Here is a 23207-nt window from a genome sequence, read left to right on the forward strand (position 1 = left end):
GGAAACCTGAAAGGAAAAATGGGCAGTTTAGAAATTCATTCTCTCTCTCTCTCTCTCCCCCCCCTCTCTCTCCCTCTCTCTCTCTCACACACACACACACATCCTTTGAACCTCTCTTCTGGGTCCTTGGCCTCATCCAGGAGGCTGTACTTACGTCCTTATGTTCCTGAACTCTTTAGATTGTACCTTTCAGGCAAGGCAGGTTCCGATTAACTCCTAGGCAGAAACGCTCTCTTGCTTTGGCCTTGGAAGCAGCCTTGAACTTTCATGTCTTGGCCTGCAGAGTCCTGAGAATTGTAGTTTCTGTGAGGGTGGGGCTGTTGAGTAGTTCAGCCCCCCACCCCACCCCTTTGTGGCGTTTGCAGGGTGCCTGGTTGAGATCTGGCTGCTGAAGCAGGATTTGCTGCAGGAAATCCTTTGGAGGAGATGTTATCTGGCTTCCCACCCCCAACGCTGACCCACGGGAGGGGCTTCAGAGGGCCTTTCCAGGAATACAGCCTTGGAATGGTGCCTGAAAGTTCGTCACTAGCAGCCAAGGAGCAAAACTATGTTTTGCCTCCTCCTATCAGACTGATTTCTCAGGGATTACTGACAGCCTTGGGTTTCAGGCGGGATCTGTGTTTCCCTGCCCCAAAGTTGGGGTGACCAGAGTGACACTCTTAACTTGCAAAATAGAGGGATCCCTGCTCTCCCCCCAGGAAGGAGGGGCTTTGCCTGGAGCTTGTGAGAATGGGGCATCCAGACCAGGGCCCCAAATTCTCCTCCAGGCCCAGAATTGGAAGCTGGGTGCTGGACAGATTCAGGAGAGAGAAAAGAAAGTCCTCCTTCACACAGTGCCTCGTGGAGACAGTGGTGACCCCCAACTTGGATAGCTTTAAAAGAGGATGGAGCTCTCAAGGGCTGCTACATACAAGGGCTATGCTGTGCCCTCCACAGTTGGAGGAGGCAATGCTGCTGAATTTCAGTTGCTGGGAACTGTGTTTGAAATTAGCCAGAGGCCAGGTGCAATTTGCACCTGGCTATCAGCCACTTGTGACCAAGTGAAGATGTCTGGGCGCTGTCAGGATGGCACCTGACATCATCACCACCTGGGGATTATTGGGTCTGGACTCTTTTCACACACTAATACCCCATCCTGTAGAATGCTATCTGTTATATTTTATCTGCACAACCAGAATGAATTTCAGGCACCAAAATGCTTTTTCTGTGCAGCCTGAGCAGGAGCAGTGAACGACGTTAAAGTGAATTGTTGTTGCTTGTCTTCTCCCACTGCCCTGCTCACATTTGGGAAGAATATTCTCACGTTGTGAATGGTCTGTGTCCCCATTAAAAAAAAGGACATGCGGACTGCCTCTGGATCAAGGGACTTTTCTTCTTTGAAGTTCTCAGCGTTCTGAACCTGAGCTCAAGGTTGTCATTTGAACTAGCCGGATGTTTAACTGAGAATCACTCATTCCATCATTTGAAAAATAAGACTTGAGAGCCGTCTTGTCCCCAAATGGCAACCAGACATTCGATTTTGGCGACTGCAACCTTGGTCCATGAAGCCATTTGGCACCTAGCTCTTATATCTGAGTTTCTGACATTCGCTAGGAACTGCAGGAGGGGAGAGTTGCTTGGATCCTGCTTGTGCCTTTCTAAGAGGTATCTGACTGGCCCCCGTGAGAACAGGATGCTGGACTTGGTGGGCCACTGGCCTGATCCAGCAGGCTCTTCTTTGGTTCTTGTGACAGCTGAGGTTGGGGCCAGGGGATGCCTCTGGTTTACCTGTTGCTCCAGCAGTTTTTCTGCTGCTAGATTAAGATTCTTCAACCTGCAGCTGCCCATTGTTTAGACCTTAAGCCAGGCACTTTCAGGGCATGTGCTCAGTTTACAAATACGTCAAGAAATGAAGCTCCTCTGAGGATGTGCAGAGTGCCTTCCTCACTATCAAAAAATGTTAGATCGATAATATTTATTAGAAAGAAGGCATCAGTACAGGTGGTGCTTTACAGCACGAGTTAGAAAAGAGGGGCAGTCCTTGCCCCCCAAAGGGATGACAGGGGGAGAATGGGGGAGAGTCATATGGGATGTCTGTGAGCCAGTGCAGGGGCAGGTGGCCTTTTGGCCTTGTTTGTTTCTTCATTGCGCTTAGATCCTACCTTTTCCTCCAAGGAGCTCAAAGTGACTTGGACGGAGTTCTTCCCGCTTCTCACTGTCTCCCCGCTGCAACCCTGCAATGTAGGCTGTGCTGAGGGGGGAAGTGATTAGCCCCAAGGGCACACACAGAGAACTTCATGGCCATGGGGGGGATTTGAACCATGCTCTCTTCCGGGTCCTAGTCCAATGCTCTAACCACTACACCACACTTGTGATGGAGGGGCATAGAATCCTAGAGTTGGAAGAGACCCCAAGGACCATCCAGTCCAACCCCCTGCCAAGCAGGAAACACCATCAAAGCATTCCTGACAGATGGCTGTCAAGCCTCCGCTTCAAGACCTCCAAAGAAGGAGACTCCACCACACTCCTTGGCATCAAATTCCACTGTCGAACAGCTCTTACTTTCAGGAAGTTCTTCCTAATGTTTAGGTGGAATCTAAATGTTTAGGTGGAGTGGTGCCTGTGCCGAGGGTGGTCCTGCCCCATTTGCCCCTTCTGGATAATCGCCTCCTCCCTGCAGTGAGGGCTGTGCTGTTCTCTGACCGAGGTTCCCAGCTCCCCCCCCCAAGAGGTCACTCTCCTCATTTGCCCCATCAATATCTTCCTTCCTCCACCCCCTCCATCCACCGTTCTCTGTGCAACTCTGCTTACTGCAGTCAAAATATAAATAAATAAATAAATAAATTGTCCAGTAGCACCTTAGAGACGAAAGCTTATACCAAGAACAAACTCAGTTTGCCATCCAACCTCTGCTTAAAAACCTCCTGGGAAGGAGAGTCCACCACCTGCCATGAATCCATTCAATTGTCAAGTGGATCTTGCTGTTTTTGCCTTTTGCATTCTCTCTCTCCCCCCCCCCCCCCGCCGCCTGCCCCCATATTCTTTCTTCTGTTTCTGAAATGTGCTGAATAACAGAGTGAGGAAGTGCATTCCAAGAAGGAGCTTCTCTCCGTCCTGGGGGAGTGGGGGTGGGCCAGAGGCAGGGCGGCTTCCTTCCCTGTGTGGATGGCAGAAGGAAGGGGGTGCTTGGGAGGGGCTGGCTCTTGGCTCCACAGCCCCCTTCCCTCGCTTGGCCTCCTGCGAACTCTTTGAGCCTTTCCTGACACCTCTGGGACCTTAGGGTGAAGGGGGGGTAGGTAATAAATTAACACAACCATTCCAGGGGGTGGAGTGTCTCCCCTATGAGAAAAGGAGGCAGCATTTGGGCCTTTTTAATTTAGAGAAATGTCAAGTAAGAGGTGGCATGATAGCAGTTTATAAAATTATGCCTGGCAGGGAGAAAGTGGAGACAGTGAATTTTTTCTTCCTCTGTCAAACTCTCCCCCAGAAGGCAGTGATTGCCTCCAACCTGGAAGGCCTCAAAAGAGGATTGGGCAAATTCCTGGAGGAATAGAATTGTAGAATTGGAAGGGACCCCAAAGGTCCTCTAGTCCAACCCGCTCTTGCAATGCAGGAATCTCAACTCAAGCATCCCTGAGAGATGGCCACCCAACCTCTGCTGAGAAACCTCCAAGGAAGGAGATGCTGCCGCCATTGTCAGGAGAGGACTATCGCTGGCAGCCAGACACAATGGCTCCACAGCCAGAGGCAGCAATGCCCCTGAATGCCAGTTGCTGGAAACCACAGGAGGGGAGAGTGGCTCTCACACTCAGATCCTGCTTGGAGATTTCCCACAGGCAACTGCTCAGCCACTGTTAGAATAGGATGCTCAACTGGACGGGCCATTGGCCTGGTCCACCAGGCTCTGCTTATGTGGTCAAAGGGCTGCATTTAAATGGAATAAATAGAATAACGTTCTTATGTCCCTCTGTCCCACACCTTGTGAATTGGCCCCAAAGTACAAGCCAGCCTGCTCAGGTGTTTTTGGAGGTTGGGGCAAAGGGTAAAGGCCCAGAGCGTGAGAAACTTTGCTCTGGTTTCATGTTCACAGAAACAGCTTGGCTCTAGTTGCTGGTTCCTGTGCTCCTCTGCCAGCATTGGGGAGTTAAGTGATGTGCTTGCATGTGTGAAGCTGGCCAGAGAGGGGGGCTCAAGGAGGTGGGGGGAAGAGACAGAAGGAATGGCAGAGAGGTTGACTCAGAGAGGTTGGCAGAGAGGTTGACTCAGAGCCAGTGTGGTGTAGTGGTTAAGAGCGGCAGACTCGTAATCTGGGGAACCGGGTTCGTGTCTCCGCTCCTCCACATGCAGCTGCTGGGTGACCTTGGGCTGGTCACACTTCTCTGAAGTCTCTCAGCCTCACTCACCTCACAGAGTGTTTGTTGTGGGGGAGGAAGAGAAAAGAGAATGTTAGCCGCTTTGAGACTCCTTCGGGTAGTGAAAAGCGGGATATCAAATCCAAACTCTTCTTCTTCAAGCTTTGCACATAAGGAAGGAAGGAAGGAAGGAAGGAAGGAGTGCAGTGCCATTGAGAAATAGCCTCAAGTGGGGTTTGAAGGAGGTGTGCGAATGGGCTTCCCTCACTTTGGATTTGAGGTGGGCCTTCTGGAATGCCTCAGTCATTTGTGTGAAGCCTTTTCTGCATTCCTGCAGGGGACCTTCAGAATCATCTAGTCTGACCCCGCAAGTTGGCTCAGGCTCCAGAGCAGGGAGGAGAGCTCCCTGGGACACTGGGCCTGTCTCCTGGCTGCCTTGCAGCATTCCTGGCCCAGGCCTGGCCTGCCTCGCTCTCCCCATTGCCCCTCGCTGCCTGCAACTCTGGCTTTGCTGAGCCTACAGAATGCCTGGCATTCTCCCACGCTCTCGCCACGATGCACGGCTGGTGATGCTGCAGCCGAGGGAGGTGGGAGAGAGAGAGACCTGAACAGGCCCCTCTTTGTCTTGGGCTCGGAGTGGGAGCAGATCTCTCTCCACTGCGTTTTGTATTCAGAGGTTGGAGGGAGCAGAGCAGGAAAGGAGGTGGCCCCAGGGGGCCCCAGGCAGAACAGCTGCTGCTTGCACCTGAACAGTTCTGGTCAGCTCACCTCAAAAGGGATATTGTGGAGTTGGAAGAGGTTCAGAAAAGGTCCACCAAAGCGATCAAGAGAGTGGAAAGAAGTGAAAGAAACATCAGAACAGAAGAAGAGCCTGCTGGATCAGGCCAGTGGCCCATCTAGTCAAGCATCCTGTTCTCACAGTGGCCAGCTGGGTTTTTGTGGGAAACCAGCAAGCAGAATCTGAGCACCAGAGCAGCCCTCTCCCCTCCCAAAATTTCCATCCTGGGTGGCGCTCTGGTCTCAACCACTGAGCCTCTTGGGCTTGCTGATCGGAAGGTCAGTGGTTTGAATCCCCGCAGTGACGGGGTGAGCTCCCGTTGCTCTGCCCCAGCTCCTGCCAACCTAGTACTTCAAAAGCACGCCAGTGAAAGTAGATTAATAGGTACCGCTGCAGCAGGAAGGTAAATGGCATTTCCGTGCGGTCTGGTTTCCGTCACGGTGTCCCGTTGTGCCAGAAGCGGTTTAGTCATGCTTGCTACATGACTCAGAAAGCTGTCTGTGGGCAAACGCCGGCTCCCTCAGCCTTAAAGGGAGATGAGCGCCGCAACCCCATAGTTGCCTTTGTCTGGACTTAACCAACCAGGGGTCCTTTACCTTTTTACCTTTACCTCCATTGCCTTTTCCTCCATGAATTTGTCTAATTCTCTTTGAAAGCCACCTAAATTCTTATCTTATGCTTATGAGTCCCACTTCTTCAGCCAGAAGCACACATTGTGGGATGTGAATCCAGAGCACGCACGCACGCACGCGCACACGCACGCACACACACACAGAGTTTAATACTCTGGCTGTGAGTGTGAGGACTTGCAAGGGGGCTTACTCACACTTAACAATTCTTTGCACTTTCCAGGCCTAGGTCTGCCTTTTAAATCTCCATGTCTGAATGTTCTTGTTCATGCTCCAGAGTTTCCCCTGCGGAAACCCACTCTTTACTGCTGAATCGGAGCAAACTTCAGTCCGTGGGAAACCCAAATTGCCATTGGTTGCGCTTCAGCTTTAAAGAGCATTCAGAGACGGAGATTTGAAGTGGCGGCCTGTGTCTGGACAGCACAGGGCAAAAGGCCAGGGTGGAGAAGCTCAGAGTCTGCTTTTGGCCCTGGGGCTCCTGCTGCCTTGGGTTTCTCCAGGGAGACGCCAGCCAGAGCTCCAGGGGGCAGTTGCCGAGGAGGGGGAGGTGTTTGGGAATGGCTCCAGGAATGCTAGCGATGCCCATGAGGGGTTGGCCAAGACGCTGCGTCCCTTTGTCCCTCTGGCCTGGGAATGTGCGGCATCGCGTCTTGACCTTTTGGGGAACAGCGTGGCGTGGGTCCTCAGAGTCTAGGCGTGGGAATGAAATGCCACCCCTCCATGGCAGCCTGGGATTTCACCAAGGGAGGGAGCAAGTGCCGGCTGAAGTCTTCTTGGGCAGGGAAAGGAGGGCAGCAAGAAGGAACAGTGGGAGAGGAGGGGAGGGCCGCCTGTGGAAGCCTAGGGGGCCATGCCTCCCTCTCCAGAGGTGGCTTTCTCCTCTCCATCCCAGATGCTGAGGCCTATGGGGATGATGGGCATAAAAACCTCAGAAGAGCCTGGCAGCTGGGCCAGGCCAATCACCATCTAGTCCAGCATCCTGTTCTCACTGTGGTCAAATACCCCTAGGGACCCAGGGCTCTAGATAGACTGCCTCTGGACCTGGAGGTTCCATAAAAACTTAAAAAGAGCCAGGCTACTGCTTGGTAGTCCTTCTGGATCCTCTGCTGTTGCTTGAGGCTCAGGTGGCCTCAGTGGCCTGGAGTGCCTTCCATCGGCTTCAGCGGGTGGCCCAGCTGTGCCCTCATCTGGACAGAGAGAGCCTAACTTCTGTTGTCTATGCTTTGGTAACCTCTGGGTTGGATTACTGCAATGCCTTATACGTAGAGTGGTTTCTGAACTTCAGCTGGTGCAGAATTTGGCAGCTAGGCTGCTCACTGGGACAAGACTGGAGCATATGATCCTGGTCCAACTGCGCTGGCTTAGTTTCCCAGCTGAATTCAGAATGCTGGTTTTGACCTATGAAGCCTTAAATGGCTCAGGACCGCAATACCTCAAGGGCCAACTCTTTCCATATGAACCTACCCAGACCCTGAGATCATCTTCTGAGGCCCTCCTTCGTGTGCCACCTCCTTGAGAGGTCTGGAGGGTGGCAACATGAGAACGGGACCTTCTTTGCAGTGGCTCCCCATCTGTGGAATGCTATCCCTAGGGAGGTTTGTCTGGCGCCTTCATTATACACCTTTAGACACCAGGCAAAAACATTCCTCTTCTCCCATCCAATACCCTTTTAAATGTGTTGTGAGAATTGGGTTATTGGTTTGTATTTGTTTTATTATGTATTTTGTGTTATCATTTTGTATTTTTATGTTGTGAATCCTGTGATCTTCAGTTGTTGTTGTTGTTGTTCAGTCGTTCAGTCGTGTCCGACTCTTCGTGACCCCATGGACCAGAGCACGCCAGGCACGCCTATCCTTCACTGCCTCTCGCAGTTTGGCCAAACTCATGTTAGTAGCTTCGAGAACACTGTCCAACCATCTCATCCTCTGTCGTCCCCTTCTCCTTGTGCCCTCCATCTTTCCCAACATCAGGGTCTTTTCTAGGGAGTCTTCTCTTCTCATGAGGTGGCCAAAGTACTGGAGCCTCAACTTCAGGATCTGTCCTTCTAGTGAGCACTCAGGGCTGATTTCTTTGAGAATGGATAGGTTTGATCTTCTTGCAGTCCATGGGACTCTCAAGAGTCTCCTCCAGCACCATAATTCAAAAGCATCAATTCTACGGCGATCAGCCTTCTTGATGGTCCAGCTCTCACTTCCGTACATTACTACTGGGAAAACCATAGCTTTAACTATATGGACCTTTGTCGGCAAGGTGATGTCTTTGCTTTTTAAGATGCTGTCTAGGTTTGTCATTGCTTTTCTCCCAAGAAGCAGGCGTCTTCTAATTTCGTGACTGCTGTCACCATCTGCAGTGATCATGGAACCCAAGAAAGTGAAATCTCTCACTGCCTCCATTTCTTCCCTTTCTATTTGCCAGGAGGTGATGGGACCAGTGGCCATGATCTTAGTTTTTTTTATGTTGAGCTTCAGACCATATTTTGCGCTCTCCTCTTTCACCCTCATTAAAAGGTTCTTTAATTCCTCCTCACTTTCTGCCATCAAGGTAGTATCATCAGCATATCTGAGGTTGTTGATATTTTTTCCGGCAATCTTAATTCCGGTTTGGGATTCATCCAGTCCAGCCTTTCGCATGATGAATTCTGCATATAAGTTAAATAAGCAGGGAGACAATATACAGCCTTGTCGTACTCCTTTCCCAATTTTGAGCCAATCAGTTGTTCCATATCCAGTTCTAACTGTAGCTTCTTGTCCCACATAGAGATTTCTCAGGAGACAAATGAGGTGATCCGGCACTCCCATTTCTTTAAGAACTTGCCATAGTTTGCTGTGGTCGACAGAGTCAAATGCTTTTGCGTAGTCAATGAAGCAGAAGTAGATGTTTTTCTGGAACTCTCTAGCTTTCTCCATAATCCAGCGCATGTTTGCAATTTGGTCTCTGGTTCCTCTGCCCCTTCGAAATCCAGCTTGCACTTCTGGGAGTTCTCGGTCCACATACTGCTTAAGCCTGCCTTGTAGAATTTTGAGCATAACTTTGCTAGCGTGTGAAATGAGTGCAATTGTGCGGTCAATAAATAATAACAAAGAAAATAATAATTTTCCCCCTCCGCAGCTGCAGAGGGCCAGGTTCCAGAGAGCCACGTGTTCAGGACAAGGCAGCAAGCAGCTGTAAGTACCTGGGCACCTGCCCCTCCTCCACCACCACTGTTGCAGCCCCCACCCTCAAGCTGTGCTCCCCCCTGTCTGAATTCTGGGTCAGTCCCACCAGAAACCCTCTTCAAGGAAGCCTGGGAATTGCACTCCTGCAGGTGGACCTCCTCTCTCAAATGACACTCACAGTGCAGCTCTTTGGACTGCGGACACAACCCTGTGCCCATTTTCCAGATAGGCAGCAGGTGAATTGATGGCCCTGCCCCAACTCTACCTGCCTGTCTGCAGTACCTACCTACCTGCCTGCCTGCCTGCTGCATTTATATCCCACTTTGTTCTCAAATGAGCTCCAATTGCACACATGGTTCTCCCCCTCTTCATTTAATCGCCACAACAACCCTGTGAGGTAGGATAGGCTAAGAGGCAATGACTGGCCCAAGGCCACTCAGTGAGCTGCATAGCCCAATGGGGATTTGAACCCTGGTCCCCCAGGTCCTAGTCTGACACTCTAACCACTGATCCATCACTGGTTAGGACTTGAACTCGGTCCTCCCAGGTCCAGGGTTCTCCCACTGGTTCTCTGGGCCTGGCGATCATCTCTCTGGACGTTTTGCAGGTCAGCACCCTCCCTGGTGGGCTCTTGCTGTTTCTCCACTCCTCCATGACTCCTGCCGGCAGATCTATAGGTGGGAGTGGGTCTCTTACAAAGCTGTGTGTGTGTGTGTGTGTTTAATTTGTGATTCCTGCATTGCATGATGTTGGACTAGGTGACTCTTGGGGGTCCCTTCCAACTCTACAGTTCTGTGGTTCTAAGTGTAGCTCAGGTGTGCTTATTTCCAGAACTGGTTGGGGCCTGTGTTGCTCTGTCGCAGTAAAAGCAGCAGATCTACGTATAATCATAGAACTGCAGAGTTTGCAGGGCACCCCATGGGTCATCTAGCCCCACCACCTGCAATGCTGGAATCCTAGATGCAGAATCCACCAGACCTGTGCTTAAAAACCCCCAACAAAGAAGAGTCCACTACCTTCTGAGGGAGCCTGTTCCCGAGTTGCGGCTGTGTCCCTTCACCACCTCCCCAGCCCAGACCGATTGTGCCCATGTTGCCACTGGTGTTGTCTACTACACAGGCCAGCGCGCCCCCCCCCCCCGCTGCACCCTATTGGCAGCTGGGCCCCCACCTCCTGCTTCTCTCCTGCCTTCCAGACAACCGGCTCCAAAGGGAATGAGCAGCCGCAACCCCCCGCAGGCAGCCCCCCGCAACTGTCCCCCGAGGAAGCTGGTGACGCAGATCGAGCAGTAAGTCGGGAAGAGGGTGGGGTTGGGGGTAGACAGACAGGGAGGCACGTTCTAAGGGTGGAAGAGGCAGGTAGGGCTGTGGCCCCCCAAGAAGGAGGGGCAGGTAACACATTTGAAGATGTGGGGTGGAAGGCAGTTTGGGTGACACCGGGTGCCTGAGCCTGTTGCCCATCCAAGGTGTGGTGATGTGGAAGGATGGCTTCTGCTGCCTCTTACATCTGCATGCAGTGCCTAGTTAAACTATGGAACTCCCATCCACAGGAGGCAGTGGAGGCTACCAACTTGAATGGCAGATGGTGCATGTCATGGAGGAGAGGGCTATTGATGCCTGCGAGCCATGAGGGCTATGCCATGCCCTCCTCAGTTGGAGGCAGCAATGCTTCTGAATGACCATTCTTGAACCTGCAGGAGGAGAGAGTGGCTCTTGTGCTCGGATCCTGCTTGTGATCTTCCCACTGGGGCATCTGGTTGCCAGCTGTGAGAACAGGATGCTGGTCTAGACAGGCCCCAGTTGGCCTGATCCAGCAGCCAGGCTTTTTGTATGTTCTTACGGAACCTCCCGGTCCAGAGGCAGTTGATCTGGATTCTTAGGTGAAAAGAGCAGGCTGGACTCGATGGGTTCTTGGCCTGATCCAGTACTTCGTCTTATGCTCTTAGGTTATCTGAGGTCACCATTAGGAGGGGCAGAGAGGGGGAAGCTGGCTCTGGGCCGGCCAAGAGGGGAGGGGAGTTTAGGAGCCTTGGCTCCCTGGGCTCCAACCAAAGTCTCCAGATGGGGAAAGGAGAATTGCTGGGTGGTGTAGGGTGTGTGTGTGGATGGTTCTTCCAAGAAACTCCCACTAGCAAAATAGCTCCATCCTCTTCCCAAAAGAAGCATGAGCCCCTGGAAGTAAGCTGTGAGCGAACTGGTCCCCAACTGGTCTGGTGTGCTGTGTGGACACCCTCTCGGTTCCCTCCCAGGCCCAGAAGGAGAAGCTGCATGCGGAGCTGAAGAGAGTCCTGCAGAGGAAAGGCGAGAGCCAGCGCAGCTCCGAAGAGGCCGGGGCAGCCGAGGAAGAGGAGAGGGGGGAGCCCCTGGCCCCAGTCAAGATGGAGGCACAGCTGAGCTCCATGGAGAAAACCATTGAGACCTCCGAGCTGCTGGAGATCATCGTGGAGACGGAGGCGGAAGCCGGGGTCAGCGGGATGAGCGTGGCTGGAGGGGGAAAGAGCGGCCTCTTCGTCAAGGACATCCTGAAGGACTCGCCTGCTGCTCGGGCGCTGAGCCTCCGCGAAGGTGAGGCTCCCTCCCTGTTGGTGGAGGGAAAGAGCAGCCGCCTGGCACAAAGCCAGAGTCCAGCTCCCTCCTAGCTCAGTGTTGCCTGCACAGGCTGGAAGCAGTGGCCGTTTGGGGTTTCTGCTCCCAAACCTCGCTGGAGATTTAGTCTTTATTGCATTTATGTCCCGCCTTTTTCCACCAAGAAGCTCAAGGCAGCCTGCTTGGTTCTACCCCTCTTCAATTAACGCTCACAACAACCCTGTGATGTAGGTCAGGCCCTCCAGGTCTCACCCAGCAAACGTCATGGCTGAATGGGGGGTTTGGAAGTGTGGTCTCTCCTGAATCCTGGTGCTCATCTAATGCCCACAACAACAACTCTCTGTGAGGGAGGTGAGCCTGAGAGTGACCAAGCGGTCATTCCCACGTCCCAGTCCAATGCTCTAACCACTGCACTACACTGCCAGTGGAGGGAGGGAGGGCAGGAGGGGGGCCTGATGAACTGGGGTGATTTTCTGCTCTGGGTTGGCACAGCTACAGCCCCTCCCTTGCCCTCTGTGATGGGGGCAGCTTCTACAGAAAGTTTTGCACAGCTCCTAGGAGACCAGACAGAGGGAGAGGCAAGGGTGGTGCCTCTGTGCCCTGCTGGGGGACTACCCCTTCAGGACCTTGGCAGCCCCGGACAGGGTTCAGCCTTGGTACGGGCTAAGGGTGCAGCTGCTGAACAGGGACAGGAATGGTCTCTGCATGTGGGCAGGGGCACTCTTGCCAGTTGTGTCAATTGTTCCAGAGCCAAAGTTTGCTCCTGTAAAGTTGCCCCAGACAGCATCTCTGGAGTTTCAGGCCTTGGCCCTGTTTTCTGGCCTGCCCCCTTCCTGTGGATAGAGCTAAGGGCAGCAGGAGGGACTACATTGCAGGGCTGTGGCTCAGCTTCTACATCTTCCCCTGTCCACCCCCCTTGTAGGCGACCAACTCCTGAGTGCCAGAGTCTATTTTGACAACATCAAGTACGAAGATGCCTTGCAGATCCTCAAGTGTGCCGAGCCATACAAGATCTCCTTTTGCCTGAAACGGACTGTACCTAGCACTGACGTCTCCCGCAAGCCTGGAGCCACCACCTTTGAAGTGAGGGGCCCCAAAGCCAAGATGGCCAAACTGGTAGGTGACCCAGTGACAGGGTGGACCCCCCTGCGTCTCCAGGGGTGAGAGGGTGCCTGGGGTGGCATCCAGAGTTCGGCATAGATATTCTATGAACTGGTACTGAGAGGCATCACTGTCTTCAAATGGGGATGCTGAACTTGGCCATCCTGGCTAGTAGCCATTGCTAGTCCTCTCCTCCTCCGTGACTTTGTCTAATCTACAGGAGGCAAATTAAAAAAGAGGAATGGGCCAATTCATGGAGGAGGAGGAGAGGGCTGTCAGTGGCTCACAGCCACAATGGCTCTGCTCTGCCTCTGAATCCCAGTTGCTGAAAACCACAGGAGTTGCTCTTGTGGTCAGATCCGGCCTGCTAGTTTCCCACAATGGGCCTCTGGTTGGCCACTGTGAGAACAGGATACTGGACTAGATCTCCTCTTATATTCTGTTTTAAAGCCATCCAAATTGGGAGTGAGTTCCACAGGGCTTCCTTAACTACAAACCCCAAAATGTGGGATGGGATCCAGTTTGGGGGTGCAGGGTTTTCACTGCAGAACTTTGGTACAGGTTTGAAGGAGATCCCAAATTTGGGGTTTCGTAGTTAATACTATAATCCTGTTTCACAGTTTATGCTGCAGGGAGAAGGAACCTCTTTCACTTGTCCTGAATCATCACTGGATGTCCACAAGTTCCAGCATTATGAGGGAGGGAAACATCCCTGTATCTCCTTTCTCCATTCCATGCACCACTTTATATATGTGGCTCCTTTCGCTCACCTTCTCTCTGGGCGCCTCTTGCCTGAGACTCATGCAGCCCTTGCACTTCTTTCCCCAGAACATCCAGAGCCTGACGTCACTGAAGAAAAAGAAGAAGAAGAAGAAGGTGGCAGCAGCGGCTGCAAAGGCCAAGGACCTGCAGGCGGCGTCAGGGGCGTCCTGGAGCGGGGACTTGGCTGGCGGCAAGCTGGACGTGGCTCCCGTCGACGTGGAGTTCTCTCTGCCCAAGTTCTCCAAGCTGCGCAAGGCCAAGAGTGCAGGAGAAGTGGCTGTTTCGGAGCCCAGCCCAGACACCTCTCCTCGCCTGTCCTCCCTGGAGACCAAGCGGCGCAGGCTGAAGTTCCCCAGGCTGAAGGTCAAGGAGGCTGCGGCAGCGAGAGCCAAGGGAGCCGGGGGCTGGCTGGAGGTGGGCCTGCCCAAGGCTGCGGCAGAGGCGAAAGCAGCAGGCGGCCTCTCCCGCTTCAGCGTGCCCTTCGGCAAGGCCAAGAGGGCAGAGGCCAAGGCAGAAAGCAATTTCCAGGCCCCGCAGGTGGAGCTCGACCTGCCACTGCCCAAAGCTGGGCCTGGCAGAGGGTCCCCCAAAGGCAGAGTCCAGGCCACCCAGTTTGGCCTGCCCAAAGTCAGCGGGGTGGAGATCCCAGAAGGGGGTCTCCAAGGTGGTCTGAAGCTGCCTGTGGCCGAAGTGGCAGCCCCCAAGGTGGACGTTGACCTGTCCTTCCCTGGGCTGGAGAGAGCCGCCCTAGAGATGACCCCTAAAGGGAAAGGCTTCAAGATCAGGGTCTCTGCTGAGGATGCGGAGCTGGAAGCACCCAGCGTCAAGGTCCCAGCTGTCGAAGTGGCCCTGGGCAAAAAGGAAGAGCGGGAGGAGAAGCTGAAGGCAGGGGTGGCCCTGCCCCCCCTGGAGGTGGGGATCCCCTCAGTGGAGCTGGAGATCCCCCTGCCCAAGGGGAAGGCTGAAGTGGAGCTTCCGAAGGCCAGAGTGGAGGTCCCAGACGTCTCTGTCAAGGTGCCTTTGCTCAGCCTGCCCAAGCTGGGCTCCAGAGCCTCCCTGGAGAAAGGGGAAGAAGGCAGGCTGCCCCAGGTGGAGCTCAGCATGGGGAGGCATGAAAGCCCCAAGGCAAAAGCCAAAGGCCCCAAGATCCAGCTCCCAGGGTTCGGGATCTCCCTGACGGAATGCAAGCCGGAGAGCAAGGAGGGGGCCGTGTTCCCCGAGGTGAAGGTTCCATCTCTGGACATCGCTCTCCCAAAAGTGGGCGACGTGCCACTTCCCAGGCCCATGGTGGAGGTGGCAGCCCCCACCGGGAGGCCGAAGTCGGGAGAGGTTGCCGAAGCGCCCGGGTTCAAGTTCCAGGTGCCGCAGGTGTCTCTCCCAAAGTTTGACCTCTCTGCCAAGGCAGACTCCCTGCCCCAGATGCACACCCAGGCGCCCAGGCTGGAAGGTGAGGCCAGCGTGAAGGTCAGCATCCCCAAGGTGGACCTCTCCTTGCCGGCAATGAGGCTGCCAGACATGGAGCTGCCCAAGGCCCCTGTGCCCCGGCCAGAGTTGGACATCTCCGTGGAGAAGCCGCGAGTGGAGGTGGCTGTCCCTGCTGCTCGCCTGAGCTGTCCGTCGGCAGTCGTGCCAGCACTGGACATTGACTTGCCCAAAGTTGGGCTTGAACTGGATCTGCCAAAGGTGGAGAGAGAGCCGGCAGCCTCCAAGCAGCTGCCTCGGGGCCACGAGGTCAAGCTCAGGGTGCCCTCACCCAAGGCTGTGAGCAGAGACTTGGAGGTGGAGATCAGTGTCCCCACATGCCAGGGGGGCCTGCCAGAGGCAGAGCCAAGGGAGAGGGTCTTGGAGGGCCCTGATGTCAGCGGGATGGTGGCCAAGATCCCCAAAGTGGACCTTTCTCTGGGGAAGGCATTGCCGGGAGTGGAAGGAGCGGCAGAGAGCAGCCTGGCTGTGAAGGGCCAGCCCTGGCCAAAGGTTGGTCTGGAAGTGGAGGGGGCCAAAGTGAAGCTGCCCTCTGTCGAAATCCCATCCGTCAAGATCCCAGACGTGACCCTTGAGGGCAGCAAAACCCTGGAGGCTGAGGCCAGCATCAAGGCACCCAGATTTACGCTCCCCAAGTTCAGCATCCCAGGCCCCAAAGCCTGGGCTGGCCGCCCAGAGGCCTCAGCACCCGAGGCGGAGGGTGGCGTGGAAGCCAAGCTGAAAGTGCCAAAGTTTGGGATTTCCTTCCCCAAATCGAAAGTGGATGTGGAAGGGATGGCACCCAAGGGAAGGGCAGCTGCAGCCCTTGAGGCTCATGGGGGCGTGGAGCTGCCAGCGGTGGAGGTCATAGTGCCGGCGGTGGACGTGGACCTCGGCCTCCCCGCATGGCCCGGTGAAAAGCCTTCCGGCACCCCCTTGCCCGAGGCTGGTGTTGAGCTGCCTGACATCAAGCTGAAAGTACCCAAGTTTTCGCTGCCCAAATTCCGGGGCAAAGGCAAGGAAGGGGACCTGGCATTTGAGAGCCAGGAGGGCAAGTTGAGAGGGAGCAGGGAGGCCTTGGCAGGAGACCTGGGCACAAAGGCGCCTGAAAAGGAGGCCAAAGCCTCCAAGTTCAAGATGCCCTCGTTCGGCCTCATGCGCAGGGACACGGCGGGCATGGAAGCAGAAACCAAGAAAGCTCCTGGCAGCCCCAAGGAGAAGCCCAAGGGGGGCCACTTCGCCAAGATGCCCAGGCTGAAGCTCTCCTCCCCCAAGGTGGAAGCAGACCGAGGGAAGCTGGCACACCTCCAGGCCCCGCCCGAGCTGGAAGTGAAGGTTCCCCAGGTGGAGTTGCCCAGGATCGGTGCCAGGGATGAGGTGGGGCTGGCCGTGGGTGCAGAGAGCCCCACCCTCAAGGTGAAGGTGCCCTCTCTGGAGATATCCATGCCCAGCAGCAGAGGCGAAGGAGAAAAGCCAGCGGTGGATGTCTCGGAGGCCGACCTCCGTGGATACGAGGGGGAGCTGAAGATCCCCAGGGTATCCTCCGTGGGCATTTCCACCCCCAAACTAGAGCTGGAAGTGAGTTTACCCACAGCCGGGGTGGAGGAGCCCACGCTGCCAGCAGAGGTCAAGATCAAGCTGCCGCAGGTGGAGCTGCCAAGGTTTGGGAGAGCGGAGGAGGGCGGGGCAGAGGTGCAGCTGCTTGGGGGGCGCAGGCTCAGCTTTGGGGAGGAAGGTGGGGAAGGGGCGCTTGACACCTCCCTCCTGGGCACCAAGATCCGGTTGCCCAGAGTGGACCTCTCCTTGCCCAAGGGCCGCCTGTCGGATACGGAGCTGCCCCTGACGGCAGAGGGGGGAGAGGTGGTCCCCGAAGGGTCAGAAGCCAAGTTTCGGATGCCTTCAGTGGGGCTGCCCAAGTTCTCGACCCCCCGAGTGAAGGCCCCCGAGGTGGAGCTGGAAGTGGGCTCAGAAGCAGGGAAGGGATTACGCGCCAAAGCTGGGGGCCCGGTCATCAGACTAGCCAAATTTGGGGGCTCCACCTCGGACAGGGAAGTGGAAGCTGAGGCAGATTTGCCCCGAGTCCCACAGCTAGAGCTGAAGGCCCCCAAACTGAGAGGCAGCGCAGAGGCACTGAGCCCCGAGGCCAAGGAAGCCGCCCGGATCAAGATGCCCTCTGTGCCCATTGGCTTTGGCCTTGCCAAGGGGGAAGCGGAGGCCCGGGGGTCCTCCGAGGAGGGCAAGTTCAAGATCAAGCTCCCGTCCCTGGGCCTCTCCAAAGCAGGTGCAGACACCCAGCCCCTCTGCCCCCCACCTGAAGGGCCAGACTTCTCCTTCAAGATGCCCCAGATTGCTCTGCCAGATGTGGGCTTCTCGGTGGACCAGGAGGGTAAGAGTGAGGCTGCCCAGTGGGAAGCAGGGAAGCTGCCAGATCTGGATGTGGAAGTGGGAGGGTTCGAGGCCAGGCTGAAGGCGCCCCAGATCAAGGTGCCAGCTGTGGAGCTGTTGGGCCACCAGGGGGATGGCGCTCCCCCTCCAGGCCGGCAGGGCTCAGGCGGAGACGAGGCGGAGGGGAAGAGAGCGGCCTTCCACGTGCCTGGCGTGGAGCTCTCGGCCCCCAGCCTCAAGGCACATGCAGAGTACCAAGTGGAGGGGGCCCAGCTCCGCCATGGCAGCTCCCAGGAGCTGAGGGGGGGCCAAGGTGGGGAGGCCCCTGAGGCAGAGGTGGGGAAGAGGTACAAGGTGAAGATCCCCAAGTTTGGGCTGTCTTTGCCCAAAGGGGGAGCAGAAGGTGGGGAAGGACCCCCTGGGCACGAGGGCGGGGCCAAGGTCAAGAGGCCCACGTTTGGGCTGGGGAGGGCCAAGGGCAGAGGGGCAGAGGGGCTCCTAGAGGGGGAGGGGGAGGAGGCAGATGGCAGCAAGGGGGTGATGGCCAAGCTGAAGCTGAAGCCCCCCACCTTTGGGCTCTCTCTCTCACCCAAGGCCAAGGGAGGCAGTGCCGAAGTCAATGGGGAGCTGGAGGACGGCTCTCCCCTGAAGATGAAGGTGCCCAAACTGGGCTTCTCCAAGGGCGAGGGGGGGCCCCAAGTCAATGGGGAGCAGGCAGGAGCCTCTCTGCACAATGGGGCCAAGCTGGGCAAGATCCGCCTACCGCAGGTGGAGCTCTCCTCCCCGCCCAAGATGGCAGGAGCAGACTTGGAGCTGAACCTGGAGTTGGTGCGGGCAGAGGAGGCCAAGGATGAAGCCCCGGGGGCTGGCAGGGGAGCCTTGGCAGCCCTCAAGGCAGCCAAGTTCAAGTCACCCAAGATCTCCTTCTCGGGCTTCAGGAAGCGCACTGGGGAGGGGGCTGCTGGGGCCGTGGTCTCCTCAGCTGCCCGGGTGGAGATGTCTTCTCTGGAAGTGGCTGAGATGGGTGCCAAGGGGGAGAGGTCCCCAAAGTCCCGGTTCCCCAAGGTGGCCCTGAGCCCCAAAGCTCAAGGGGGCCTGGAGGGGGGCTCCGAGCTGAGCGAGGGGGGTTTGAGGATCAAGCTGCCCTCAGTGGGCTTCTCTGGGGAGCATGAGGGGCAGGTCCTGGAGGGCAGAGCGGTGGGGGCCAGAGGAGAGGCAGGGGAGGCGACTGTGTGAGTGGGGCAGTTGCCCAGGGCCCTCCTGCACCCCGCCCCACTTCCTGTGTAATGCTTAGCACTAACCACAAGGAGGCGCCGACCTTGGCAAAGGAGTGGGGGAAGCAATCAGAGGCACCCCAGTCAGTGGATGCTTCTCACCTGCTTTAGCAAGCCTGCCATGAAGGTGCCACCCTCCTCACAGCCGGGGGTGGTGGTTTCTTTTTGTAAAAAACCAATGTGAATAAATACCCCCTCCCCAATGCCACCTCCTGGTTGGTCTTCCTGTCTTAAGAAGCTTCTCTCCCTTTGCCCCCACCCCGCCCAAATACAAGTCCCACAAGCAGCTGCCCTCCAGGCCTTCCTCTGCCCATCTTTGGGCCTCAAGGCATGTGGGCAGGATTTGATTGGGGGCCAGGCTGGGCTCTGAGGTCTGCCTTCCTCTCCATCCACTGGGAAGCTTGTCTACTAGCTAATGGATAAAGGGTTGTTTGGAAGACTAAGCCATCTCTACCCCCCACCCTGTTTTGAAACAAAACCTATTTAAGAATTGGGGACAAGGAGAAAGGAGAATCTAATGCATCTTCAGTTGGGAGTGTCCAGCAAGGAGATTGGAGATGGTTGCCAGTTAAGACACAGGAAAGAAGAGCTCCTTGTGAAAGGGGGTGGGGGGTGGCAGCTTCAGGGGACGTTTCCAGCCCTGGCATTGGCAGCCAAAAGAGGAATCCTGGAAGAGGAAACTCCAGACTCATCTAGTCCAACCCGTGCAATTCAGGAACCCCGGCTCTTAGTCCCACCAGCTCCCTTGAACTGATCAACTCAGATGCTTGAAGCTGGAGCTTTTGGACGGATGTTTCCATCCCCCCTGCCTTCTGCTGGCAGGCCCAGTTGGGAGTTGTAGTCCAAAGCAGATTGAAGGGGGCTGGTCCTGGAGGGCCGGCTGAAGGCATTGTGCTGTGCCCCCCAGCCTGACAAGGCCTCCTGGGCCAGCACCCCTCTCCCAATATTGGGCCTGTGTGTTTCTGTGGCTCTTCTGAGTCTGAGATCCTTGAGTTGAAGGGACCCCAAGGGTCATCTAGGCCCACCCTCTGCAATGCAGCGGCAGCTGAAATGTTCCTTTGTGGGGCCTGGACTAGGGTGTGTTTCAGGTGGTTTTCAAGTTAGTTTTGGCTCTTTGGCAAAAGGACATGCCACAAAGGGGGGTTCTTTTCAGTGCCAGGATACAAGGTGCTCTCTTGACCTGGGAGCCTGATCCCTCTCCACCCCGCCTCCCCTATAAAATGGGTCTTCCCCTCATCTTCTCCTTGCCTTCCTCTTTGCTCAGAGAGTCAGAACCAACTCCCTCTCAAGGGACCCTGGAGCCAAACCCTTCCAGAGTTTTCTCTTCCTCACTCCTCAGCATTGCCTTGGCGGGGGGGGGGGGTTCGCCAGCAATCCCCAACTTTACTTGAATTCGGAAGGGGTCTGAGATAGGAACAAGGGCTAAATTGTGACTCGCCCCACTCACCCACTGCCTTGATTTCAAACAGCCATGAATTCTTCCCAGACCCACAAATGTAAACTATCTCCTGAGTTCCCCCCACTTTCAGGTGTGTCAGTGAGGGGGGGGGGGTGCAGGGACCATGTTCAGGTGTTTACATGCCAGGAAGGGGCAGCGGGGGGGGGGGGGCTCCTCTAGTTTCTCAAGCAAAGGGTGGGAAGGAATACTTTCTTACTGCTCTTGAGATGTACATAAATCTGTTGCCCTAACTTTTAACAACACAGGCCTGCTGTGATGGGCTTCATTTTTTTCCTTGCCACTAAAAAGTTCCAGTTAACTGCCTCTTTGCCAATTGTTATGTTTAATTACTTTTTTTAAGGTAAAGATGTTAGGCTGTATCTTTGCTACACTGTACTTACTGCTGCTTTTTTCTATTCTGGGTTTGAATAAAAATTAATCTGTGGACTAACATTATTGCTTTTTGTGTGGTCTTTTCCTGTTGCTTGATATACAACGGAGGCTTAATAATTTATTTGTCCATGGCATTTACATCCCCCCTTTTTTCTCCAGGGGGCTCCAGGTGGCATATACATGGTTCTCCCCCTCCCCACAACATCCCTGTGAGGTGGGTGACACTGAGAGGCAGCGACTGGCCCCCCAAGTGGGGATTTGAACTCTTTTCCCCCAGGTCCCAGTCCGACACTCTAACCAATGCCCCACCCTGCCTCTTGTCCCTCTGCAGTCTCCCTTCTCTCTCCCTCTCGCTACCCAGACACACCCTCCTGCTTTAATGCAGCAGGCCAGGCCCAGGAGTGGAACTGGCGAGGTCTGGGGCAAATGAGATGAGGGGTGGCTGGGGGGCGGGAGGCCTGGATGATGCTCCAGGCCTGGTACAAGGCAGCCCAACAGTTGCAGGCTGTGACTGTGTGCAGAAACTGGCGTCCCCAACAATTGAGAGATTTATGACCCTCCTTCACATCCCTTGGGCCACAGGTCCTGCATTGCAGGGGGGTTGCCTAGATGACCCTTGGGGTTCCTTCCAACTTTAGGATTCTATTCTTCATTTTGGAAGGCGGACAAGGAGCAAGAGCAACCTGCCTTCGTAGAAGGAAGAGGATTGTATCTTCATCTTGTTGGTTGCCCTTCTCTGGTAGGGTTGGCATATTTTGAAGAGCAAAAATGAGGACACAATGATGACTCTCCTTTTAAATACTCCTACTTTATGTAGGGTACAGAAGCTGTGATATGTTTTGCTGAGGGGCGGGGGGGGGGGCAGGAGAAGAGACGAGGAAAGCAAATCTTCAACCCCCAGTTATTTCTATGTCCTCCAGAAAGTCTAGCCAGATACATTTTGGCAAATTAAAAAAAATCCACCTGGACAGAAATTTTACCCCTGAAAAAGAGGACACATGGCAACGCTACTAGGGTGCTAGCTGGATCTGCATCTCTCGACCCACCCTTGGCTTTCTGGTTGAAGCAATCCAATTCAGCAAATTAACAACTCTCTCCCTCTCTGTTGTTGCACTCCACCCCAATCTCCAAGTGGTGTGAGATCCCAGGGATTTAAGGTGCTCAATCAGGGTTCATTTTCCTTTTGGAATGCAGCACAGAGAGGTCACTGGTGTCTTCATGATACATGGTTTATTGACACTATCTGCAACATGAGCATGGAGATGGAGGGCTTCACAGCACTGTCGCCCCTAGAGGCTCTTGCTCCTCCCACAGCCGCAGCTGTGGATTCAAAGAGGCCTCAAACATCTTGCTCTGCCTGCCGCTTCTCCATCACACAACTCCTAAGCTCTCCAGCTCACCTTGCTTCACCTGTGGAAGAGGCCCTCTCACCTTTGCCTCTCCTACCGAGTCCCTTTGTTCTCTGAACAGCCTCTTTCTTCATGGGAAACTTGCCTGGTTGAAGGAGCTTTAAAGACATGCCGATTCCAGAGGATGAGAAGTGTCTAACACACAGCTTAATAAACATGGGTCTGGAAACCAGTTTTGGCAACCCAACTCTAAATCAAATTACAGGTAGGTAGCCGTGTTGGTCTGCCATAGTCAAAACAAAATAAAAAATAAAAAAATCCTTCCAGTAGCACCTTAGAGACCAACAATGTTAACACTTGTGAAATCCAGGAATTTTGGGCTGTTTGGCACCCACAAACTTATAACACTGTCTGTGTGCTCAGAACACACAATGTCACCAGAAGTGGAATAAAATGCTTCCTAGGAAAATCCCTTTGACTGCTTCTGTATTGTTTCCAATGTGACTTAACTAAGAACATATATTTTTTGCTGAAATATAGAAACAAAGCAACATATGATACAATTTCACCTGCCCCCCTCCTAGAAAGCGTAATACAATACATACATTTGTATCCAATTTCTATGAACTACCCTGGGTATGTCTCCCCCCTGCACCTGCTCTTTCAGCCCACCTCGCAGCCCCCGGGGACCCCCTCTTGCTGGGGCTCTCTGCCCTGGAGCCCCCCACCTCCGACCCCCTTCCAGAGCGACAGCCCCCTCCCCTCTCCCCCCGGACAAGAGACACCCACTGGGTCCCCGAGGTGGGAAGGGCGCCCCGATCTGGTCCCTTCGCCCGGGCTCCTGCGCCCGGCTCTCTGCACCGGAGCCCCAGGCAGACAGGTGGGCTCCTCCTCCTCCCGGACACGGGTTCCCCTTTCCCACGCACACGCGCTCAGTCCCGGCTTGTGGGATGGGGGTCCCTGCCAGGCGCACCTCCTCTCGGCCCAGGGGCCCCAGCACCCTCCCCAGACCCCACCCAGGGGCCCCCACCCATTCCGGGGCCAGGCGGGTCCAAGGTCGGCCTCTTCCCCACGGAGAGAGCAGCTCGCCAGGCAACTAATGTCCCCCAGGGTCCCCGGATGGAGCAGCTCTGCGCCTGCGCGAGGCCCGTGGCTCCTCCGCAAGGCGAGATAGGAAAAGCTGGGCTGGCCCGGCTCGCCAAGGGTTAAGAGGAGCTGAGCTGGCTTCCTAGAGAGGACAGGAAATGAAAGCGGGGTAGCTCCTCCCCTAACGTCACTTCCTGCAAGAGGGTCTCCTCGACCGGAGCGGCCTCGCGCTCGTCTGCCGGGATCTGGTGGGTCTCCTCTCTGCTCCGCTAGGGGGGGGGGGGGGTTGCAGGGAAGCCTGTGGAACTCTCTCCCCCAGTAGGCAGGGGGGTCCGGGCAGGGCCGGGCGGAGGGCGGAGGGCGGAGGAGGCCCGAAGAAGCTCCGGAAGGGAATGGGGCCCTGGCGAGTTCCAGCTTTCCTTGGTCCACAAGAAATGGGCGCTGGGGGAGGGGGGGGGGGTGAAGGGTCATTGACGGAAC

General features: G+C 55.3%; 1 protein-coding gene across 4 annotated transcripts in view; it reads left to right on the forward strand.

Moving 5' to 3' along the window:
- Nucleotides 1–18955, forward strand: part of PRX (periaxin) — a 28653-nt gene extending 9698 nt beyond the window's left edge. For 2 of the 4 annotated variants that reach the window (XM_033158654.1, XM_033158657.1), the window contains exons 2-6: nt 8847–8902; nt 10089–10181; nt 11142–11457; nt 12401–12594; nt 13408–18955. In XM_033158654.1, coding sequence (XP_033014545.1) covers nt 8847–8902; nt 10089–10181; nt 11142–11457; nt 12401–12594; nt 13408–18423 — 5675 coding nt within the window. In that variant the 3' untranslated portion in view covers nt 18424–18955. The remainder of the gene's footprint in view (nt 1–8846; nt 8903–10088; nt 10182–11141; nt 11458–12400; nt 12595–13407) is intronic. The other 2 variants (XM_033158655.1, XM_033158658.1) reach the window with 1 other exon arrangement.
- Nucleotides 18956–23207: the final 4252 nt, after the last annotated feature.

Source organism: Lacerta agilis, chromosome 8, assembly GCF_009819535.1.
Source record: "Lacerta agilis isolate rLacAgi1 chromosome 8, rLacAgi1.pri, whole genome shotgun sequence".
Taxonomy (NCBI): domain Eukaryota; kingdom Metazoa; phylum Chordata; class Lepidosauria; order Squamata; family Lacertidae; genus Lacerta; species Lacerta agilis.